Here is a 25,188-nt window from a genome sequence, read left to right on the forward strand (position 1 = left end):
TCAAGCATGAGATCTGATTTACCCATACCTTAACATGCAAAGCTACAAACGGTTGTTGTTGGCCATAAAATTATCTAGCTCCTTTTCAAATCCAGGCCCAGTGTTTGACTCAGTGACCTTCTGGTACAGTGAATTCCACAGGAGGAGTGGAAAAAGTAGCTCCTGTTACTCAACCTTAATGCACCTGCCATTAATATCAGTGATGTGCTGTCAGTATTTTAAGAGAGGATCCCATGAAGGTGTTTCCCTCTAGCCTGTGATAAACCCCTGAGTCTCAAGGAATGTGTGGGCCACAGGAGTGGAGAGACTGAGGCATGTACTCACTTGCATGAAAAGGTTCCCTCCTTGTCAAGGCTGGGCAGGCAGGCTTGTGTAAAGCTGCGCTTGCTAGAAATGTTTACACCATGTTCCTGAAAAAGACACTGAGCATCCTGCTGGCCTAGCCCAGCACGTGTGATGATCTCACAGGGACGGTGAGGAGGTATCTAGAGAAAGGTTTGAAAACCATTGCCCTGGAGTGTAGTCTGCTTCATTCCAAAAGCAAAACTTTTGTCTTTTTCAAAGACTTCTGGCAGCATTCAGAGACGGGGTGACCTCACCAGAGGCAGAGAAATCACCCCAATATTTTCTTTAATTTAGTTTACTGACGGAGCAGTAACAAATGACTCCAGAGAGCCCTTTCACCATGGCCTGGAGTTTAATTGAGTGACCCTTGTTCTTGTATTATGATAGGGTAAGGTTCTTCTTCGAATGATTGCGCATGTGTATTCCACAGTAGGTATGCGTGCTCGCCATGTGCACCGGTGCCGGAAGTTTTTCCCTTAGCAGTACCCCTAGTGGGGGAGCACTGCTGCGACCCCTAGAGTGGCGCCTCTTTATCACGCTATAAGGGGAGCTGCGCACTCCTCCACCCTCAGTTCCTTCTTGCCGCTAGTGAAGGTAGTTGGAACTTCGTGCTCCAGCTCTGCTGTAGTGCTTCTAGCCTTAGTAGTACAACTCTTCTTCGTAGATTGCGTTTCTAGTTAGTTGCCTGGCTCGGGGCATGCCTCGTGCCCCAGGCTTCAAGTCGTGCGACTCCTGTCGCAGTTCTATGCCCAGGAGCGACCCACACTCTGTGTCTTTGCTGTCTGGGCAAGACTCACGTAAGTGAGCGTTGTAAAATCTGCAGATCATTCAAGCCTCGAACAAAGCGTGAAAGAGAGATCCAACTCTGGGCCCTGTTAATGGAGTTGGCATTGGCCCCGGCACCGGCACGCCGACCTGACTCGGTGTCGGGCACCACATCATCGGTGTGGAGTGAGGCTCCATCCACCAGTCGGCACCGCTCCCCTGCCAAGAAGCCAGGGAGGACTCAGCAGCACTGAGAGGATGGGTGTGGCCGGACCCGAGTTGGCCAGCCCACGATCCCCCTCGGGAACCAGACCTCCAACTCGCGCTGAGCGGAGTAGTCCGGTCCCGTCTGCGCGTGCCTCTCCTGCAGCAAGAATGCCATCGACGCCAGAGGCAACACAGGGAGCGTGTGACATCCTCGCCCTTCCGGTGCCGGGTGCACCGCCTGAGACGGGCCCCCAATCCTGAGGGAAGCCACCGCTGGGAGCTCATCAACCGTCCCTGGTCCGGCATAGCCCCCACTCCGAGGACCAGATACCTACCCGTTCCGAGGGGCCATCCCGGAGCCCGCGCCAGTCTTCCACTCTGTTGGCCGATTCGCCTGAGAAGGAGTCTTGAGGGGCCTCCACTACCCACAAAGGTCACAGGCACCGAGACAAGAGGCGTCAACGCTCCTTTTTCCACTGAAGCTATAGGAGCAGGTCTCGACGCCATCGGCATCGACGCTCAGATTCGAGTGTTTGCTCCAACAGACATCATGCTCGGAACGCCCCTCGACCGTCATCGGCACCCAGGCATCGTAGCCATGGTTGCCAGGGGGAATCTAGAAGCAGCACCTCCGACGGGTACACGTCTTCGTCGTCGAGGTCTAAATCTCGAGGTCGGCACTGACACGGCCGTGGACACTCCCGACGCTCATATGGCACCGTGCGTTCTTCAGCAACTTCGGCTTCGGCACCCAGCCGCCCATCCCCGGGCCACACCGCCCCCCACGATCAAGCGGCTCCGCTCGGTCCCCAAGCGGGTCAGAGGCAAGGGGCGCCTTGGCAAGGGCAGTAGTGTCAGTGGGCACCGTGGCCCCAATTACCTGCACCAGCGAGACCCCGTTCAGTGGCCAGGGCATCACAGGTACACTCTATGTCCCCGTCTCGGCACCGGGAAAAGTCAGCTGGTACCAAACCAGCAGCACCACACCCGGGCTCGGACTTGGGGGCTGAACTACGTGTACTGCCTGACGCCCTAGGGGCAGAACTGGTCCCCTCACCGGCACCAGAGGAATCCATAGTGGCACCACCACCCACCCTACAGGAAGATTTTAAGGCTCACCAAGAGCTCCTTAAGCGGGTGGCCACAAATCTCCAGCTTCAGGCTGAGGAGATGGAGGAGCCATCGGACACCCTGTTCACTGTGTTGTCCTCCTCGGCACCAGGCCATGTGGCCCTACCTCTCCACCAGGGGGTGGCCAACAGGGTTGTGAGTTCAATCCTTGAGGGGGCTACTTAGGGATCTGGGGCAAAAAATCAGTACTTGGTCCTGCTAGTGAAGGCAGGGGGCTGGACTTGATGACCCTTCAGGGTTCCTTCCAGTTCTATGAGATAGGTGGTATTATTATTATTATATCAACTTTGCTTTGGTGAACCCCGGCCTCTTTGACACCTATTTCTAAAAAGGCAGAGAGAAAGTATTTTGTACCAGCAAAGGGGCACGAATACTTGTACTCTCACCCGGCACCCAACTCTCTAGTGATGGAGTCTGTAAACCACCGAGAGAGGCATGGTCAACACGCGCCCACCCCCAAGGATAAAGACGCCAGGAGACTGGATACCTTCGGCAGGAAGGTTTATTCATCGGCGAGCTTCCAGCTCAGGGTGGCAAATCACCAAGCCCTACTGAGCCAGTATGATTTTAACTTATGGGGGTCCCTGCCAAAATTTGAACCTCTTCTCCAGGAAAGGGACAAGAGGGAGTTCAGAGCCTTGGTCAATGATGGAGCGGCGGCTGCGAAAGCAGCTCTTCAAGTGGCTTCGGACGCGGCGGATACAGCCGCCCGTTCAATGGCCGTGGCCATTTCCATGCACAGGGCATCATGGCTCTCACTGTTGGGGCTGTCCGCGGAGTCCCAGTCCCTCATGCAGGACCTGCCCTTTGACGGGAAGGCCCTGTTTGCGGATCAAACAGACATCCATCTGCATGGGATGAAAGACTCCCACACCACCCTGCAAACTCTGGGCCTATGTGTCCCACCAGCAAAGGACAAACCCAGGCCACAGACCTCAGCGCTTTCAGCTAGAGGCAGATATGAGCCCCTACCTAAGAGGCCGAGGGAGCAGAGACACAGGTCCCAGCGCCAGTCCCACTCGGCCCCGCGACCTGGCCCCTCAAAGGGGAAGAGGTGCTTTTGACTCTTTGCAGGGGGCCACCAGGCCTGTTGCCAGGGAAGCCCCCCAGTTAATAAAGTTTGTGTTCTGCAACCGTTTATCTGCCTTCTGAGTGCAATGGTCCCATATAACGTCGGACCAGTGGGTCCTCAGCACCATTTCCAAGGGCTACATGTTGCAGTTCACTTTGCGCCCCCCTCCCCAACCACTCCCCGCCTCCGGAGGTCCCCGGGGACCCGGAGCACGCCCTCCTTTTAGACCAGGAGGAGACGCGCCTCCTCACCCTGGGCGCGGTGGAGAACGTACCTCGGGAATTCCAGGGCAGAGGGTTTTACTCCTGGTATTTCCTGATTCCGAAGGCAAAAGGCGGGCTCAGGCCCATCCTCAACCTGCGGAACCTCAGCCAATTTATGGTCCATTACAAGTTCCCTATGGTTTCCCTGGCCTCTATTATTCCATCCCTAGACCCGGGGGATTGGTTCGCAGTCCTGGACCTCCAGGATGCGTATTTCCACATCCATATTTTCGAGGATCACAGGCACTTCCTCCACTTCTGGGTAGGGCGGAACGACTACCAGTTTACGGTCCTTCCCTTTGGCCTCTCCACGGCCTCCAGGGTTTTTACCAAATGCATGGCGGTAGTGGCAGCCCACCTCAGGAGGAATGGGCTGCAAATTTTCCCATACCTGGACGACTGGCTGCTCAAGGGCAAGTCTCGGTCCCAGGTGCAGGCCTAGATGGAATTTCTGCTGGCCGCTTGGAAGAGTCTAGGCCTAGTGGTGAATGAGGACAAGTCCACGTTAGTGCTGGTTCAGCGCATACACTTCATAGGGGCGCTGTTAGACTCGGTGTTGGCCACGGCCTCTCTCCCCCGGGACAGGTTCGAAACACTCAAAAGTCTCATAGCTTCAGTCACAGCCTTCCCCGTGACGACGGCAAGGGTGTGCCTTCAAATCTTAGGCCACATGGCAGCATGCACCTCCGTGGTGTGACATGCCAGGCTCAGAATGAGGCCCCTCCAACTCTGGCTGGCCTCCCAATATTCCCAGGCCAGGGATGACCTGGACAAGGTGGTCATGTTACCTCCTAACGTAGTGGCCGACCTGCAATGGTGGTCCCTCCTGAGCAACATGTTACAAGGGATTCCCTTCCGAGAGACCCCTCCCTCACTAGATCTGGTGTCGGATGCCTCGGACCTGGGGTGGGGAGCCCATATGGGGAGCTTCCAAACCCAGGGCAGATGGTCGACCTCAGAATTGTCCCTGCACATAAACATCAGGGAACTCAGGGCGGTACGCCTGGCGTGCATAGCTTTCAGGCCGCACCTACGGGGAAAGATGGTCAGAGTCCTCACAGACAATACGGCTGCGATGTTTTACATCAACAGGCAAGGGGCACGCACTCCTCGGCCTTGTGCCAGGAAGCCTTGGACCTATGGGAATTCTGCATAGCCCATGATATCTCTCTGAGGGCTTTTCACCTACCCGGCACTTGCAATACGCGAGCCGATCATCTCAGCAGGGTTTTCTCCCACCAATACAAGTGATCACTCCACTGGGAGGTCGCCCGGCAACTCTTCCGAGAGTGGGGAGCTCCCCTGGTAGATCTCTTTGCTACCGCTCAGAATCGTCTCTGCCCCCAGTTCTGCTCCAGGGGCAGGGGGGCAATCTCGGACGCGTTCCTGATTCGGTGGTCGGGCCACCTGTTCTATGCCTTTCTGCCATTTCCCCGATAGGCAAGGTCTTACAGAAGGTGAAGGCAGACAAGTCAAGGATTATCCTCATAGCCCCGGATTGGGCCCAGCAATATTGGTACGGAACCCTCCTGCAGCTTCTAGTGGCCCCCCTGCGCAGGCTGCCGCTTTGACCGGATCTCCTCTCCCAGGACGGGGGATGCCTCCTCCATCCCAACCTGGCCGTGCTTCATCTGACAGCATGGCTGCTCCATGGTTAGACGGGGAGGAAGGGAGGTGTTTGGAGAATGTCAGGCAAGTTCTGCAGGAAAGCAGAAAGCCATCCACATAACGGACCTACCTGGCCAAATGGTCTAGGTCAGTGGTCCCCAGTGCGGTGCCCACAGGCGCCAGGATGCCTGCCGGGGCATTTATGTGCGCCTGCCTAGTGCCCAGCAGGGGAGAGAAGCTGCGGCCCCGCGCCTGCTGGGGACAGAGAACTCCGAGGCTGCAGGCTTCATTCTATGTTAAAGTAAGAATAATAAATATATTTGGACCAGCAGTTCAACATAAAATGAAAACTGTTTATGATATTTATTTTGTAAAAACTCCTTAATTTTTCTTGCAGGTAGATAAAAAGAGCAAATTCACATGGTAAGGTGAAAGAGTAATTGCCGAATAATTTAATTAATACATTTTACATGTAAAATTACCCTTTTGATCTTATGGATTCATATATTATTAAATATGATGTTTTTCATATTATTTAATGTACAAATACAAAATAAGCCTTGAAAAATTGTTGGCACCCGCCACACTCTTCTGAAAACATGAATGTGCTACTGGGTACTTCCCCATCATCCGCAATTACCTCCTGTCCCTTAGGACCCAGGGGCTAGCTCCCGCCTCGGTCAGGGTACACTTAGCGGCCATTTCGGCTTTCCACCCTCCAGTGCATGGTCACTCAGTATTTTCCCATCACATGACATCCCGGTTTTTGAGAGGACTGGATCGGGCATTCCCTTACGCCAGGCCCCCAGTCCCGCTATGGGACCTGAACCTAGTGCTCTCCCGCCTCATGGGTCCCCCTTTTGAACCCTTGGCCATGTGTTCCTGGTCCCACTTATCATGGAAGGTAGCGTTCCTGGTGGCGATCACCTCAGCCTGCTGTGTCTCGGAGCTTAGGGCCCTAACCTCGGAACCCCTGTATACAGTCTTCCACAGGGATGCGGTCCAGCTTCGCCCACACCCTGCTTTTCTGCCGAAGGTGGTCTCGATTTTTCATATGGATCAGGACATTTTCCTTCCGATACTCTGTCCCAAGCCTCATTCCTCTGATGAGGAACAACGCCTACACATGCTAGATGTGCGTAGGGTGCAGGCCTTTTACTTAGACTGAACCAGGCCATTCCGGAAATCCCCGCAAGTTTTCGTTGCATCAGCCGAACGCATGAGGGGGCAACTGGTTCCTACCCAGCCAATTTTCCGCTGGATCACCTCGTGCATATGCACGTGTTACGACCTGGCAGGGATTCCCCTGCCACCTATCATGAAGGCGCATTCTACAAGAGCTCAGGCCTCGTCGGCCGCCTATGTAGCTCACATCCATATTCAGGACATTTGTAGAGCTGCCACGTGGTCCTCTGTCCACAGCTTTTCATTGCATTATGCGATCATCTCCCAAACACGAGGTGACGCCGGGTTTGGTAGGGCGGTGCTCCGTCCCGCAAACCCTTAAACTCCTACCCACCTCCATCAGATATAGCTTGGAGTCGCCTCCTGTGGAATACACATGAGCAATCACTCGAAGAAGAAAGGACAGTTACCTGTTCCCAGGACCGGTGCAACCACTAGGCGAACTAGGCGGCCGCCTAGGGCACCTAGTGGTTGAGGGCGCCTAAAAGCCCGGTCAGGCGCGGAGGTGGAGTGGAGGTGAGCTGGGGTGGGGGGGCGCGGGGAGGGCCGCCCGAGGTAACGGGGAGGGGGCGCACAGGGGAACAGCTCCCCACCCCAGATCACCTCCACTCTGCCTCCTCCGCTGAGCACACAGCCCCCGCTCTAATTGTCCTCCAGTCGGCGCCGCAAGCCTGGGAGGGGAGGAGAATTAGAGCGGCGCCGGCGTGCTCAGCGGAGGAGGCAGAGCAGAAGTGAGCTGGGGGGGGCTCCCCGGGCGGGGTTAGCTGCCGCAGAGGGGATGGGGTGTAGCTTCCGCGGAGGGGGGCTCCCCAGGCAGAGTTAGCTGCTGCAGAGTTGGGGGGGCTCCTCGGGCGGGGTTAGCTGCAGATTGTGGGGAGTGGTAGCTGCTGCAGGGGGGCTCCCCGGGTGAGGGGGGGTGGCGGGCTGGGTTAGCTGCCGTGGTGGGCGGGGTTAGCTGCCGTGCGGGGGGGGCTCTGGTGGGAGGGGTGGGTGGGCATGGTTAGCTGCTGTGGGGGAGAGGGGGTTAGCTGGGTGGGTGGGTGGCGCAAGGTGGAAGTTTCGCCTAGGGCGCGAAACTTCCTTGCACCGGCCCTGCCTGTTCCGTAACTGGCGTTCTTCAAGATGTGTTGCTCAGATGTATTCCACATCCCGCCCTCCTTCCCCTCTGTCGGAGTTGTCTGGCAAGAAGGAACTGAGGGTGGGGGGAGTGCGCCACTCCCCTTATAGCGCGATAAAGAAGCACCACTCTAGGGGTTGCAGCGGTGCTCCCCCACTACGGGTACTGCTAAGGGAAAAACTTCCGGCACTGGTGCACGTGGCTAGCACACACACCTACTGTGGAATACACTTGAGCAACACATCTCGAAAAATGCCAGTTACGGAACAGGTAACTGTCCTTTTTCACTGTCCTTGTCATCATTTGGATGCTTCTGTCTCATCTCCTTAACCCGTCCCCTTTCCAGGCAAAATACTACTAGTTGTGACAGTCTCTCTTCAAATCTAAGCCCCCACCATCCAATATGACAATCTTTAAGGCCTTTTTCTGAACCAAGGGGATGGCTCTGGTGTGTAGTGCAGAACTACAGGCTGATGTGGTACTTCAGCATCAGCTGCAATGCATGTAACTTTTGTGCGTGACAGGGAGAGATTTTTACTCCCATCAGAATGAAAACATGGTGAGTGCAGGAGAGTCCTATTTCCCATCCAGCCATGCTTGGGTGGAGGAGGAGTCAGCGTGCCATCACACTGTTACTATGGACTGTGGTGAGGAGGAGACAGAAGTATCCACTAAACTGCTGCGGGCAACTAAGAGATTATAAAATAGAAATCTATTGGATTGAGAAAAAATAGCTGTCTGTTCTGATCTCCCCACAGTGGGTGCAGGAAACACGTCCCACTGTTGTGCACTAAGGAGTCAATTCCCATTGTTGGCAGGCTCTGAGATGGATGATCTCAGTAATAGTTCTCGTTTCAGCAGCAGCCTTTCCTGAGGGGTAGACTGGCAGCCTGGCCGCCTTGCTTACCACTTAACATGTTGCCTCAAGTAACCATTTTTGTGAATATCAGAGAGGTGTAAAAAATCAATAATTTAGCCACAAATTGCCCCCTTCCTCAGCCTTAACCACAGGCCTGTAACAGCTCTGAAAGGGAGAGAGCACCTAAACGTCTCTATCGCTAGCCAAAGTAATCTTTATATTAGGATGAATTATCTGTACTGCGGTAGTGCCCAAATTGCCGAAGCAGAATTGGGTCTGTACTCACACAGAATCAGAGTTCATAATCCAGTTTAAGACAAGATGCACTCAGTGAGAGCAGTGAACAGGAAGGTGAGAGTGATGGGTGTACATCAGTGAGTTCTGAAGGATTAGAGAAACACTCAGAAGTTCAATATTTATCCAAGCTGTCTGAGCTTTGATGGGGCTGGATGGGTGTCTGCCAAAGTGACATTCACCAGAATACTGGTACTATTTCTGCTGGTTGGGCTGGAGGTTTGAGCATAGGCTTTCTCAGGGTATTTGGGCGCAGCATCCAGACTGCAAAGCCTCCAGAAGGAGAAAATCTTTGGCTTGGGTTCAGTTCAAGTGATGGGCATAGGTCCAGTTTGGCTATTTTAACAGACCTACTACCTGAAATTAGAGTGACCAGACAGCAAATATGAGAAATCGGGACAGGGGGTGGGGGGTAATAGGAGCCTATATAAGAAAAAGACCCAAAAATCGGGACTGTCCCTCTAAAATCGGGACATCTGGTCACCCTACCTGAAATACAAGTTAACAAAGCTCAGTGAGAGCAAAACCCATCTTGATCTGCAGCCTGCCTCTCTCATGTTACCCTGTTTCAGTGCTTCAGTATTGTGGTGCTATATAAATACCATAGACTGAGTTAATATCAGCAGCTAAACCAAATCAAAGTAAAAATCTCATTAGCCCTACGTCTCTCCCAAACCTTGTATCTAGTACTAGAAAGATTCAGAACAATGTCTTTGCCATTCGTTTCCACTCTCATTTGGACTGGTCACCTGCTCCTTCCTGCATATTCGGGCTTATCCCCACCATAGCAGGAGGAATGCAAGGTGCACGGGCTACAACAGCTTTGAGCACAGAGCCTTTCCCCATCTCAGCTCTGGTATTTAGAAAGAGCCTCTTGTGCAACTCCACACTCTAGTGCTGCATTTGTTTATCACGCTCCTTGGGGAACTGTAGCAACAGCAGACTGCTTGCTGCAGATACAGACAGATGTAACCCTTGCCTAAGCAGCAGCCTCAGCCAATTGTCCTCACAGTACACCTGTAGGGTAGGCCAATGGTGTTCTCCTCATTTCACAGAGAGGGAACCTGGGCCACAGAAAGGTAAAGTGATGTGCCATGTGTCACATGGTGAATCAGTAGCAAAGCCAGGAATACAACCCAGAAATCCTGCCTGCCAGTCCTGCGACTGAACCACTAGACAAAACTGTTTGGAACCTGCTTTAATAGGGAGACAGTGCCATGAACTGTATGCTGTATCTGACAGCATTTAAAGTAATTGCTCCAAAGTAAGTTCTCTTGGAAGATCCTATAAAGCTGAGATAATAAAGTTAAGCTTTTCATTCATGACACTGGCACAAAAAGTGGGAGTGTGCTAATAACATTTGTGGATGATGCAAAGTTGGGGGAGGTATTGCCAATATGAAGGAGGACCGGAATATCATACAAGAAGATCTGGATGACCTTGAAAACTGGAGTAATAGAAATGGGATGAAATTTAATAGTGAAAAGTGCAAGGTCATGCACTTAGGGACTAACAACAAGCATTTTTGCTATAACCTGGGGATGTATCAGTTGAGAGTGACAGAGGAGTAGAAATACCTAGGTGTATTGGTTAATCACAGGAAGACTATCAGCTGCCAATTTGATGTGGCTGTGAAAAAGGCTAATGCAGTTCTAGGATGCATCAGGGAGGTATTTTCAGTGGAGACAGGGAAGTGTTATTGCCGTTATACAAGGCACTGGTGAGACCGCATCTGGAATACTGTGTGCACTTCTGATCTCCCATGTTTAAGAAAGATTAATTCAAACTGGAACCGGTTCAGAAAAGGGCTGCTAAGGTGATCAGAGGAATGGAAACCTACCTTATGAAAGGAGACTCCAAAGAGGTTGGCGTATTTATCCTAACCAAATGAAGGCTGAGGGGAGATATGATTGCTCGCTATAAATGCCAGGAAGGGAGAGGAGTTATTTAAGTGCCAGTGTGGACACAAGAACAAATGGATATAAACTGGCCGTCAGCAAGTTTAGGCTTGAAATTAAATGAAGGTTTCTAACCATCAGAGGAGTGAAGTTCTGGAACAGCCTTCCAAGGAGAGCAATGGGGGAAAAGACCTAATTGGCTTCAAGACTGAGCTTGATAAGGTTATGGAGGGGAAGGTATGATGAGATTGCTTACAATGGCATGTAGCTGATCTGCAACTGCTAGCAGCAAGTATCCCCGATGGCTGGAGATGGGACACTAGATTGGGAGGGCTGTGAGTTGTTACAGAGATTTCTTCTCAAGGTGTCTGGCTGGTGGGTCTTGCCCACATGCTCAGGGTCCAACTGGTTGCCATATTTGGGGTTGGGCAGGAATTTTCCCGTGGGTCAGGTTGGCAGAGACCCTGGGTTTTTTTTGGCCTTCCTCTGCAGCGTGGGGCACGGGTCACTTGCAGGTTTGAACTAGAGTAAATGGTGGATTCTCTCTAACTTGTAGTCTTTAAATCATGATTTGAGAATGTCAGTAACTCAGCTAGAGGTTGTGGGTCTATTACCGGCATGGATGGGTGAGGTTCTGTGGCCTGCAGTGTCCAGGAGGTCAGACTAGATAAGCGGTTCTCAAGCTGTGGGTCAGGACCCCAAAGTGTGTCGCAACCCCATTTTAATGGGGTCACCAGAACTGGTGTTAGATTTGCTGGGGGCCAGGGCTAAAGCCGAAGCTGGAAGTCTTCAGCCCTGCGGGGCGGGGCTCAGGCTTCAGCTTCAGCCCTGGGCAGCGGGGCTCAGATTACACCACCAACCCTCCCCCATATGGGGCTGAAGTCCTCAGGCTTTGGGGTTGGTCCCCCTTCTCAGTGTAGTCTAGTAATTTTGTTATCAGAATGGAGTCATGGTGCAATGAAGTTTGAGAACCCCTGGACTAAATCATGATGGTCCCTTCTGGCCTTAAAGTCTGAGAGCGTATAAAGTTGATGCGGGCAGTCTGTCTGTGAGAGCTGGATTGACAGCATCTAACCTGGAGAAAGGTCAAAGGGCACGATCCTGAGGGGGGTATTGGGCACCTACAGTACCCCTGAAGTCAGAAGAGGTTGCAGGACCAAGCAGGGGGTATGTCTACACTAGCTTTAACTGAGAGAGCTCGAAGTCTGTGCTGCTGCAGTTTCACTGCTCATCAGGAGTAATTACCCAGGGGCAGGGGCAGGCTTGTACAGCCCCACCTGAAACACATGGTGCTGCAATTTCACTGCTCTGGTACCTGAACTAGCGAGATTAAAGCTAGTGGGGGTATGTCTGCACAAGCTGCTCTCACACCTCTGACCGCAATGCAGACATACCCATGGTCTTCAGGTTCCTGTAGCTTGATAAGGTTATGGAGGGGAAGGTATGATGAGATTGCTTACAATGGCATGTAGCTGATCTGTTAGAAGATAGTTGGGGATCAGACACCACACTCAGGATCCATGCAGAGATACCACCTCGCTGGTGAGGAGAGATTTAAATTAACAAGGGCAAGCGTTTGCAGAACAGCAAGTCATGAGTGAACACAGTTGTGTTTTTCTCCCCTGATTAGAAGTCATTAAGTGAGATTGTTGATGGGCTTTTAAATCGCACCCATATTATGTAGCATTAATCAGCTGCCTTTTGTGGCACTCCATAAAGGAAGATGAAGCCAGAATGCTAGGGCTCTTCAGAATGCAGATTGCTAGGCAAGAGTTCATTCAGAAATGGCAGCTGTCACTGGACTAGGAGACTGATTAACTGTTGTGCTTACCAGGCTCTCTTTGCTTTGTCTTCGATGCTGAGACACTTCCCCTATGCCCAGCTGCAGTTCCTCAAGCTTGGTGGCCTTCAAGTACTTAGAAATCTCTTCAAAGAAAATGGCATGGAGACTCTCTACATCCGTGTTGTGACGCTGCTCTATGACCTGATTGTGGAAAAGGTAAGAGGGCTGTGGGCAGTGATGAGCTGCCAAAATATTAACAACAGGTTCCCTCCTCCTCACCTCACGAGGGGTTGGGCCCCCCCCCAATCCCCCATGTTCCTTGACACACCCCCCGGGGATCCCTGACCCATCCCCCCCTTCCCTGTCCCCTGACTGCCCCCTGCCGCCCCATCCAACCCCTCCTCTCATTCTTGATGGCCCCCTGGGACCCCAGCCCCATCCAACCACCCCTTATCTCTGTCCCTGACTGCCCCCACCACCTCATCCAACCCCTGCTCCTTCCTGACTGCCCCCCGGGACCCTTGCCCTCATTCAATCCCCCTGTTCCCTGCCCTCTGACAGCCCCGACTCATATCCACCCCCCCCCCAACCCACTGAACACTCCCTCCCTGCCCCCTTACCACACTGCCTGGGGCCGGGACCAGGTCCGCTCCGCCGGGACTGCGACCGGCGCCGCGGGGCCCGACTCGCCGGGCCAGGCCGGAGCCGCTCCGCTGGGACTGCGACCGGCGCCGTGGGGCCTGACTCGCTAGGCCGGGCCGGACAGCGCCGGGACTGGCGCCGCGGGGCCCAACTCTCCGAGCCGGACTGGAGCCGCTCGGCCGGCACCGGTGCTGTGGGGCCCGAGCTGGGCCAGGTCGAAACCGCTCGGCAAGGACCAGCCCGAGCTGGGGGTGCTTGGCTGGGACCGGGCTGGGGCGCTCGGCCGGGGCCAGGGGGAGCCGCTCAGGTGGAGCCAGACTGGGGCGCGCGCACCGTCCCCCCCTTGCCCACCTGCCTGCTGCTTGTTTCAGGCTTTCCTCGACCATTTGATTCGCGGGAAGCAGGGGAGGGGGAGGAGAAGGAGGGCGGAGCGTCCAGGGGAGAGGAGGAGGTGAGCTGGGGCCGGGGGCCGGGCGGACAGCTGCCCTAGCCTTTGTTAAATTTAAAAGCTTTTTTTAGAACCGGTTGTCCTGGAACAACCGGTTCTAAAAAGGCTTCTAAATTTAACAACCGGTTCCTGTGAACCGGCTGGAGCTCACCACTGGCTGTGGGGCAGTTTGCTGGAGCCCATGTTCACTGGATGGCAGTGAAGATGTGAGCTATACTCTTGGGAGTGAGGAAATGCATGTGACTCGGGAACAGTTATAGCGATGCAAGACAGTTCTTAAGATCTTCATTAAAGGGCAGTTGTATCAAGGCCAAACAGAGAGGCATGGTACCAGGGAACTCTCCAGGCAGAGACAACCTGTGCCTGCTGATAGTGGGGTGGGGCTGGATGTGTGTGTGGAGATTTGGGCTCAGAGTGAGGGCAGCTGGCTTCAGCAGTGTTACTGGACATGCTCCGTACAAGCCAAGCAGCAAATCTGGAGGGGCATGTGACCCTGCATGCCGCCCCCCCCCCCCCACACACACATGCATTGCCTCTATCTCCAAGGGATGGGGGGCCCACTCTGCTCCAACACGCCTCCCTGCAGCACTGCAGGAGAAGCCCCTGTGGAGCTGGGTTCCATATTGCATAGGCCAGGGGCGGCCAACCTGTGGCTTCAGAAGTTAGTATGTGGCTCCTTGTATAGACACCAACTCTGGGGCTGGAGCTACAGGCGCCAAATTTCTAATGTGCTGGGGGGTTCTCACTGCTCAACCACTGGCTCTTCCCCCCCTCCCCCTCTTCCCACCCCCTCCCCTGAGCCTGCTATGCCCTCACTCCTCCCCCTCCGACCCTCCTGCACACCACAAAACAGTTGATCAGGAGGTGTAGGGAGGGATGAGGAGGCGCTGATCTGCGAGGCTGCTGGTGGGCGGGAGGTGCGGGAGTGGAGGGGAGCTGATTTGGGGGCTGCTGACGTATTACTGTGACTCTTTGGCAATGTACATTGGTAAATTCTGACTCCTTCTCAGGCTCAGGTTGGCCATCCCTGGCATAGGCAGTTTGTACACCCTGGGTTGATCTTGTCTCTGAACCTTGAAAATATTGTGTAGCCATTTAAGCATCTTTTTAACAATAAAATCAATGTTTGTTTTGGTGGCGGTGAGTTTTTTACCCTGAAATGTTAAAACCAAGAACGTGCAGGAGAGCCAGGAAATTATCATTCTGGTTTCATTGTCCAAAGTGAATGAAATGCAAAGAGAGTTACCAGGGTATCGATGTGCAAACTAGCTAGTTTTTTGTAATTCTTTTAATTTATGGGGCACTGTCCATTTGTAAATCTTAGGTTGTAACCAAGCAAACATCTGTTTCTATTTTACTTAGCACCAGCTTTGATTATTACTGTAAATATCAGTTTAAAACCCTGTTTACTAGCCACTGTTTGATTTGTTGTTTATTTTCTGCATTTCTGTTACATTGGAGAATGAAAATCAATTAAGTCAAGTTTCACTTCTGTTTATAGTCAGTTTCACCTGCAGATTTTTATTGCTGTAGTGTTTGGGTTTCAGACCTTGAAGAAAAATGATTATATGCTTTAAAACTAGTTTTTAATGGACTTTTTATAAGAGATGGAAATATTTTTGTTAGTCTGATGTTTTATAAAATATAAAATATTGGGTCCAATATAAGTTAACCCTGTCCCTTCAACGGCACAAATAAGGAATTTGTATCTATGACTTGTCTTAGCATTGTCCCTTTAATCCTGTTCCATGTTTTAATACTGTACCTTTAGCAACTCCATCTGTTCACAGATTCAGTCTATCTTAAGATAATCTGCACCCCATACAAATTCTAAGTTTTATACTAGAACAATGACATTTATAGCCCTTTTAGTGTGAAAACTATTTTCTAGGATGTACATCACAGACTGCTCTCTTGTTACATCTGCAGACAAAATGGAAAAAATCAGCACCTGGAAAGGTGCTGGATTAATCTGAATAAGTGGTGATGTCACAAATGCTGTAAAGGGCTAGCTTCGGGGTGATAGACTGAAAAGCAATAGGCTATTTTTTTTTAAATGAAGCAAAACTAACACCAGCCCGTGCCAGTGCCAGCTCAGTGAAATGAAGCAGAAGAGAAGATGGTTCTGAACTGCTTTTCCTGCTTCATTGTCTCTGTTTAACCCTGAAAGGATGGACAATCTGCGTGCACTGAAAATATTGTAGTTTTCCAGGTGGTGGAAATGGTTTTCCTGCAGGATTGTGGGAAGAGAAATCTCGCCTGAGTTTTTCTTCCTTTTCTCCCCATATATGGTAAATCAAAGTATAAATACAATGCCGTGAAAATGCCAGCAACAACCACCCAAGGGATCAACAAAAGTCAGTTACAGCAGAGGTGGGCCCTTAAATAAAGGCCAGATAAAGTGTTACAGGAAACCTTGGGGAGACTCGAGTGGTCCCTCCAGACAGGGAGTTGCTTATTAGCAAGGCTCATCCTTTGTGCAGAGTTTCACTGTATCTCTGCTGATTTCCAGCCTTTTTCTTCTGCAGATTTGAATTTGTTCTTATCAGACCTGTAAAAGCCCTAATCTTCCCTTAATGATAATACTGTAGCAAGCAGACTTGTGCTATTCAGATCTAATTAATGAAGCACATACATAGTAATTATCACAGGAGGCCACCAGCCAAGCCAGAGGAATAGCTCTTAAAGGGAAACAAATCCCATATTGCTCTTCTTTGGGAAATGGTGCCATGAACAGCTCCTTCTGGCACACAGACTGAGATGCATCTCGGGTCACATTCCAGCCCGTGACACATGCATGGGATCCCTATATATGTCAATGACTGCTTCTCGCATTCACCTACCAGCTCTGTTAGGGCCAAATATTTATCTTCAGTGATTAGTATTGAAGCTGTAAAAAGATGTGCAGGTTCTTCAGTGTGACACCTGCCCTGTGAGCATCATTACTCAGAGTATGCTAAGCCAGCTCGTTCCCTGCTGCAAAGCCTTAAACGTGCCAGTCGTAACTGAGACCGTGGGGTGGGAATCCACGTCTCAGCTCACTCATGGTGAGGCTGTTGAATGTCCATATAACTGCACTGAACAGAATGGATGCACCTTTTATTTAGGGCTGGCGTACGGTGAGCATTGGGTTGGGCCATGGCACAGTCAGGATCCTAGCTCATACTCTTGCTTCCTGGGCCAGCAGGAGCTGGGAACACTGTGGCTGCCATGTGCCTGGTGTCTGGATGTGGGGAACAGAGCACTGTGGCTTGTGCCCAGGCATCCCCTTCTGGCTGTTGTCAGAGCAGCACCAATGAGCTAAGTTCAGCAAGAGAGAAAGAATTGTGATGATGCAGAGCTTGAGCACGGTGCCGCTGGCGAACCACAGGGTGAAAGATGTGGGGGGAGCATCCTGGACAGACCCCCACCTCCTCGAAAAGGCAATGGAAAGCAAAAATCAGGCCTGAAATGCCAGCAGGCTAAAAAGTCAACTCTCTGCCATTTGCTGCAGACAGCAGCACCAAGGCTACGGGCGCAGTGAAGCCTTCAGGCAACTGCTTCAAATAAGCACAATTTAAGGAATTGACTTGACAGTGACTTTTTCTGCCCTTTTCTCCTTTATTAAGGAAATGGGGGGCGGTCTCTTGTGGAACAGCACAAGGGCTCCACCAGTGTCCAGCGCACCTCACTGTCCTCCTCTGGATTCTAGGAGCTCTACCCTGTTTCAGGTGTATATTGTATGTGGGAGCATTTACCATGCAGTTCAATAGGGCTGTGCTGGCTTCCCTTTGGTATCTCACTGGATTCACCTGAGGCTTTGCTTGCTTGGTCCTGGTATAACATTGCCCCATAAAGGATATTTTATAAAATTGAGCTTATCCCCTTTGCTTCCCATCTCCCTCTCCCCCCTCAAAGAAAAGGTGTTTTCTCTCTGCTTTGTTTTAATCATAGAACTATCAAGAATAGCAACACTGTCTTCCCCAGCTTTGCTGGAGGTGCCTCCCATGGGGGTTGGGAGCGTTCTTAAATGAAGGGTGGGGATGTTGAGTGTTTAACAAAGAGGTCTTGTATCCAAAGTGTTCAGTATGTGCCGGAGTTATATAGGTGATCGTGAAAATAAATAATAAATTGTTTAAAACAGTCTCATCTCACCCCCTTCTCCTTTCAGTCAGATTTTCAGTGTCTTTCAATATCATAATTCTACTCGTTCTCCAATCAACTAGAGTTTTCCAGAGTAGATACGACTTGACTTTCTAATTAAAAAAAAAAAAAAAACCAAACCCCACCCCACCCCACCCCCAAAACCAAGCAAAACAAATCTTTCAGGCTAACTTCATGCACCATATAAAGAAATAAAATAGAGTACAATGCTGTCAAAAGCCAGGAGTCGTGGGATGTCTGGATTCACCCATAGGCACTGATATACTCTATAACCTGCTGGAAACAGTAGTAAGGGTAGTTATTGTTCTTGGATAATCAATTTAACATGGTTTCTTGCAGATGCTGCTTGAGGACTCTGAGAACAAGGAAGACCAATTGGAAGAGAAAGTTCAGCAGTACAAACAAGTGAACCTGGTGCCAGCTGTGGTGGAACAGGGCTGGTGTAGGATTATTTCTAACCTCCTGGCATTGCCGGAGCATGACACTCGAGAAAAAGTTCTAAAAACAGTGCGCGTTCTGATGGCCGCCTGCATGGACAAATACCAAGGGGACTATGCCCTCAACACCACACTGAGCATGCTCCGCACCGAGTACGAAGAACTGGCAGCAGAAGAACAAAGGGAAGGGGACAATGACGGCTATTTTAAGGAACTCCTTAGCTCTATAAATACCATTATTCAGGAGTTAAGATCAGGATATCTGTAATCTGACTGAGCTTTAAAAAAATAATTCATGACAACCTGGTGAATTTTGACGGATATGCATAAACGAACTATTGAGTAAACTGCTGGTCAAAGCAAAATCCCTCCACAAGGCAAGTGAGCCAACAGCTCCATTATTAAAGAAAGATACAAATGTTTTGGGGAGTGTTTTCATTTCACATCTTGGTCCATAATAAGATTCCAGATAATGGGAGTATATGTATTTAAGGAATATTGCATCTTGTCCTCAACCGCTAATATGTTTAATGTAAGTGACAGAATGTTTCAATCTGTTTAGTAAAATGCAGAGAGTCTTCAGGTTCCAAAGAACCGATGCGCATTTTTGATCACATACTTGCTAATTCAGGCAACTATACATCTGTGCTTTGTAAAGGAAAAAGACTTTCCCACGCAACTGTGATCGGTCTTTGTTCTTTTTTTAATGGTGACCCTTTCTTTTGCTGCTTTACAATTTATACAGAAGAATCAAAAGCTGTTAGGTTTCTATTTTTAAGTTGCTTTCTGCTTGTGTTGTCCCTCAGAAACAACACGGATATCAACGCTTGTTTTCCTGGGCTTGCTGGAGGTCTGCATAGAGGACCCATAGATTCAGATTAGGAGCCTTCTCCGACCTTTGTTGAAAGATGTTGAATATTCAACAAAAAAGAGCCTTTCTTCCAGCTATTCGTTAGGGTTTTGAGTTAAATAGATGTTAACAAACCCCAAATAAAAACTCAGGCATTCTAAACAAAAAAATAATTAGAAATCATTTATCCTGCCAATTAATCAGGTTTCTCTTGCTTGGTATCTGTGATGTCATGAACATATTTGTCCTCCAGTTTTTGATAGAGCCTGCCTAGAAAAGAAAGATGGCCAAGACCTGAATTTCTAATTAGTGGGGAGGGGTCGAAAGGGAGCTATTGGCAGGGAAATCTTTCAGGCCTTCTTTATACATCTAAAGAAACAAAACAAAAAGACACCAGTCTGTCCGTCAATGAATTTCCCAGCCCATGGCACTCAGGCCTGGTAGCTTCTATGTATCACCCTCTCTGACTGGCAGCAGTGGCTAGTCAAGCACAGGGCTCGACTCAGCAAAGCCCGTGCTGCTGGTTGTACTCTCTGATGCTTTGCAGATAAATGTCCATTAAAGGCTGGATTGAGGCCACCACTTCCATTTCCCCTGCGACCTGAATCTAGACCCTGACACAGGGGACAGCCTAGTACATTAACCCAGGATTCCACCTGCCCCCTCCATCACTCCAGGTTCTGTTTAGAATTTTTATTCACAGAAAGCCCTTTAACAACACTTAGATTTCCAGCAGCATTCCTGCCACGGAGAATGCTGTACTGTCATGTAAGTGTGTCTGATCTAATGCTGTGTCATCCCAAAGGCAGTTTCTCTAATACAGCAGAGGGAGGAGGGAGAGATGGTTTGGTCCCTGGGCCATGCAGACTTGGGCTAACCATGCCCTTTTAGAGTCATGTTGTCTTCAATGCCTGGATTAAGCACTCAGCTGAGGGGATCCCCCTGCTTGGCATGGCGGACTGCTCTTGTAATCCATATGCCTCCTGCAGGGTTTCCCCAGTGGGAGTCCCTATTGATGATATAATAAATAGTGTATTTATATGGCAGCCATCTGCCAGTGCTTTGTAGGAACTACACAAAACTGTGTGCTTACAATGAAATGAGGCACCAAACACAAGGTGTCCTCCAGCCCTTTCTAAAGCAGGCAAAATCTATGCAGCTGGACAGATCCTTGCTCCAGCACAGGCTTGCTGCAGAAAAACTAGGGGCTGGATCTAGTTTGCCTGCACAGAGTCCTGCAACCCAGGAGTTCCGCTCCGCCCCCCGGAGGAAATGGTACACAGGGTTATATTATAGGCTGCGAGCCTTCAACTTACCGTATTTTCTGGTGTATAAGGCGACGGGGTGTATAAGACGACCCCCTAATTTTACAGTTAAAATATAGGTTTTGGCCTATACTCGGCCTATAAGATGACCCCCCCTTCCGAGGGGGGGAGCCCAGAGCCTTTTAAATCCCAGCCGCAGCCGGGAATCAGATAGCCAGGCTTGCTGGTGAAGAGGCCTACTGTGGAGTTGCTGTACCAGGGAAGGACACGCTCTGACACTACCAGCAATTGTAACCCTGAGAGCTGTGTTCATGGTGGTCCACGTAAACCAAGACCGGCAGCCAGCAAGGGGCTTAGCAAATTGGGGACTGAGGGTGGCTGATTGTCTCTGGAATGGGGTATTAGACCCCACATGCCCATCACCTAAAGCAGCCTTGTTTCACGGCACTAGTCGGGCCCCGTTCTTTATCATCTCTGGAATCAGTTCCAAAATTGCTGTCTAGCACTCACAGGTACATCAATAATGGTTACATCAGCAAGGCGAACGCTACCCGTGGAAGAGACAATAGCAAAAATCTGTGGCCACCTACAGTCACAACCTGGAAATTTGGACCTGCTTAACCATCTTAATTTGTTATGCTCCTTGTATTTATGAGGTCAGCATAACAAATACTGTGCTACGGGCTCTGCCTGTCTAGGGCAGTTCCATCAAGACCTAACTGGCTCGACGTTCATGCTGTAGAGTCACAGGCTGGCTGGCACCCACCTACGTGTATGGGCAGCAAATACCAAAGTACTGTCAAGAAGGGACAAACAATTTATACCTGTCACGCACAAAATGGACAACCTCCCTCTAAGCATGACGTAAGCCTACTGAGCTTTGTATTGATTGGGCTGTTTTAAAGCCATTAGCCCTTCCTTCTTGATGCTAAAATATTTGACTATCTTTTACAGCCGGTCAAGCGTCACTATTCAGTAACAGGTATTTATGCATATTGATTTGCCTTTGTTTGGATTAAAAAATATTTAAATACAGTTACAGAAATCCATTCCACAGCTAGCAGCACATTCTTATTTTACTGTTGCTAACAATCGAGTGCCAGAACACGCCTGCCTCCTGGGCACATCAGTGAGGGAGTCGTGGTTTGGATTTGTTTTTAAGTCAGCACCCTTTAGTTTAGGTAGGACCTGCTCGCTGGATGATGTAAAATAAGCCTTTGTGTTCTAGTGGTGCTGTGCTGGGCCCAGCCGTTCCTCACTTCCCTTCTCAGCAAAGGAAATGAGCAATCGTAACAGGGTGAAACTCAGCAAACCAGCCCTGAGCCATGACAGCAGTAAATCTAGAACAGGGCAGGCAGCATTATGGGCAAAAAACCCAAAAGTGACTGCTGCCAATTGAGTCAGTCTGAATCCAATAACGCTGATACACAGGACATTTGATTTCCAGACAGAGACGTGGAGACATTTCCTTCTGCAGATCTGGCTCACCTGTGTGCTCTCACTGGCACACGGACAAACCATCTTTCCTCCAACCAGTGACACAACTGCAGGATTAATAGAATTGGTTGGATTGTTTCAAGTGTTATCTTACAAAAGGACATGTGAGTTGAAACAGCCTAAGCCTCTCCCCCCGACACACCTCTGTGCTGGCATTCAGGGGGTAGGTGGGCACCACCCATCCTCTATTGTACAACGTACCAGCCTCCTTAAACCGGCAGTGGACGCCTCTGGCCAGGTCCCGGCAGCTCTCCCCATCAAAGGGAGTGTTAGCCTTAGGCACAGATGGGCCAGCCCTTACGGGCCTTCTATGCATTGCTCAGAAGGAGGCAGCTCCAAAAGCAGCTACGCTTTTATTAAAAGCAATAGTAATTAAGTTAACAATGGCCCACGTGCCTGGTCCCTGTTGAGCAATGGCTCAGTGATTGGTGCTAGGGCTTGGGCACAGATTTCTTCAGCTCTGCTTGTGTTTTCAGCTTTAACTTACAGCTCCTAGCTTATCAAACTGCGCTGTAAGACACAAAGAAGGTCAGACTAAGGGTACGTCTACACTACGGGATTATTCCGATTTTACATAAACTGGTTTTGTAAAACAGATTGTATAAAGTCGAGTGCACGCGGCCACACTAAGCACATTAATTCGGCGGTGTGCGTCCATGGTCCAAGGCTAGCGTCGATTTCTGGATCGTTGCACTGTGGGTAGCTATTCCGCAGTCTCCCCTGCCCCTTGGAATTCTGGGTTGCGATCCCAGTGCCTGATAGGGCAAAAATCATTGTCGCGGGTGGTTCTGGGTAAATGTAGTCAGTCATTCCTTCCTCCGGGAAAGCAACGGCAGACAATCATTTCGCGCCCTTTTCCCCTGGATTGCCCTGGCAGACGCCATAGCATGGCAACCATGGAGCCTGTTTTGCCTTTTGTCACTGTCACCGTATGTGTACTGGATGCCGCGGACAGAGGCAATACTGCAGTGCTACACAGCTGCATTCATTTGCCTTTGCATGATAGCAGAGACGGTTATCAGTCATTCTGTACCGTCTGCTGCCATTGTAAATTGGCAATGAGATGACGGTTATCTGTCGTTCTGTACTGTCTGCTGCTGTCATGGGTGCCCCTGGCTGAGGTCGGCCGGGGGGCACAAAGATAAAAATGGGAATGACTCCCCAAGTCAATTCCTCCTTTATGGTATCTAAAAATAGAATCAGTCCTGCCTAGAATATGGGCAAGTGTACTAGAGAACCAGTGTATCAGAGAACCAGAGAGCACAGCTGCTCCGTGTCAGATCCCGCAAAAATGATGAGCTGCATGCCATTCACGGGGGGTGCCCCTGCAACAACCCCACCTGTTGCTTCCCTCCTCCCCCAACCTTTCTGGGCTACCGTTGCAGTGTCCCCCCATTTGTGTGATGAAGTAATAAAGAATGCAGGAATAAGAAACAGTGACTTGTTAGTGAGCTAAAATGAGGGTGAGGCAGCCTCCAGCTGCTATGATAGTCCAGGCAGTACAGAATCTTTTCTTTACACGTGAAGGGCGGGGGCTGATGGAGCTCAGCCCCCAGTTGCTATGATGAAGACGGTTACCAGCCGTTCTGTACCATCTGCTGGGAATGACCAGGAGTCATTCCTATTTTTACCCAGGCACCCCCGGCCAACCTCACCGAGGCCAGCCAGGAGCACTCACGGGCTGATGACAAGAATGGATACCATTCCTTTTGTACAGTACCATCTGCCACCAGGGAGAGAAGAGGATGCTGCTGTTTAGCTCTCCAGTACCCTGTCTACCAGCAGCATGCAGTAGACATAGAGTGACCTTGAAAAAAGGTGAGAAACGATTTTTTTCCCTTTTGTTTCACGGGGGGCAGGGGGGTTACATTGACGAGCTATACCCAGAATCACCCCGGACAATGAGTTTGACCCTACAGGCATTGGGGAGCTCAGCCAAGAATGCAAATGCTTTTCGGAGACTGCTGTGGACTGTGGGATAGCTGGAGTCCTCAGTACCTCCTCCCTCCCTCCATGAGCGTCCATTTGATTCTTTGGCTTTCCGTTACGCTTGTCACACAGCACTGTGCTGTGGACTCTGTATCATAGCCTGGAGATTTTTTTCAAACATTTTGTCATTTCGTCTTCTGTAACGGAGCTCTGATAGAACAGATTTGTCTCCCCATACAGCGATCATATCCAGTATCTCCCGTACAGTCCATGCTGGAGCTCTTTTTGGATTTGGGACTGCATCGCCACCCGTGCTGATTGGAGCTCCATGCTGGGCAAACAGGAAATGATATTCAAAAGTTCGCGGGGCTTTTCCTGTCTACCTGGCCACTGCATCTGAGTTCAGATTGCTGTTCAGAGCGGTCACAGTGGTGCACTGTGGGATACCGCCTGGAGGCCAATACCGTCGATTTGCGGCCACACTAACCCTAATCCGATATGGTAATACCGATATTAGCGCTACTCCTCTCATTGGGGAGGAGTATAGAAACCGATTTAAAGAGCCCTTTATATCGATATAAAGGGCCTCATTGTGTGGACGGGTGCAGCGTTAAATCGGTATAACGCTCCTAAAATCGGTTTAAACGCGTAGTGTAGACCAGGCCTAAGACAACAGTGCCTGTGCTGCAACTACAAAACACTGAAAATACGGAGACCAGAAACTCAAGGGTGGCAGCCCCGAACATTCAAAACTGATGAGTCAGGCCTAAAAAACACATACGATTATCTATACAAATATACATCTTGAGTTCTTTTAGTTGGCTTCTAGTTCCTGGGGTTTCAGGGGGTGGTGAGGGGGTGTGCCATATTTTCAAGCTTTTTTCCATGCAGCAGATGGCTAAAAAAAAAAAAGTTTTGTTTTTTTAAAATGAAAGTTGAGATACTTCCATAGTCACAGGATTCTAGGAGCTGGGAATAAAAACATTGCAAGATAAGAGTTGGCAACACTGGAAGGAAGCGCGCACACGTGTGCCTGGAATTTGGATCCAAACCCTGCGGTTTCATGTTTGTGTGGAGGCACAAATTCCTACAGATTTTCCCCAGAATTCTTTGTAAATTGAAGAATCTGGTGGCCAGCTGAGGATAACCATATAGGGGTGAAATAAAGCATAGAGAAATTTAGCCAGATTATTGGGGAATATATCCTGATAATGAGATCTCTTGGGGTATGGTATGAGTAGGTGACGCAAGCACTGGTGCATGAGGCATTTAAAACAGGACCTGCCCCAGCACAGAGCTTTAGTGTCAAGCCCAAACTGCAATGGAAAGGCTAATACGGGCCTGCAGGCTCTATGCCCCTTGATCTCTGCTTCTGCTTCTCTGTGACCAAGCAGAAAGGCTCAGCTGAGGCACAATGTGCCATCCTGGACATCCGTGCTGGTGCTTTTTG

General features: G+C 50.3%; 1 protein-coding gene across 1 annotated transcript in view; it reads left to right on the top strand.

Moving 5' to 3' along the window:
* The window catches only part of SIL1 (SIL1 nucleotide exchange factor), a 257,812-nt gene extending 239,193 nt beyond the window's left edge, over window positions 1-18,619 (top strand). The window contains exons 9-10 of the mRNA XM_045027870.1: window positions 12,579-12,743; window positions 18,100-18,619. Coding sequence (XP_044883805.1) covers window positions 12,579-12,743; window positions 18,100-18,465 — 531 coding nt within the window. The 3' untranslated portion in view covers window positions 18,466-18,619. The remainder of the gene's footprint in view (window positions 1-12,578; window positions 12,744-18,099) is intronic.
* Window positions 18,620-25,188: the final 6,569 nt, after the last annotated feature.

The sequence above is a fragment of the Mauremys mutica genome, chromosome 8 (assembly GCF_020497125.1).
Source record: "Mauremys mutica isolate MM-2020 ecotype Southern chromosome 8, ASM2049712v1, whole genome shotgun sequence".
Lineage (NCBI taxonomy): Eukaryota > Metazoa > Chordata > Testudines > Geoemydidae > Mauremys > Mauremys mutica.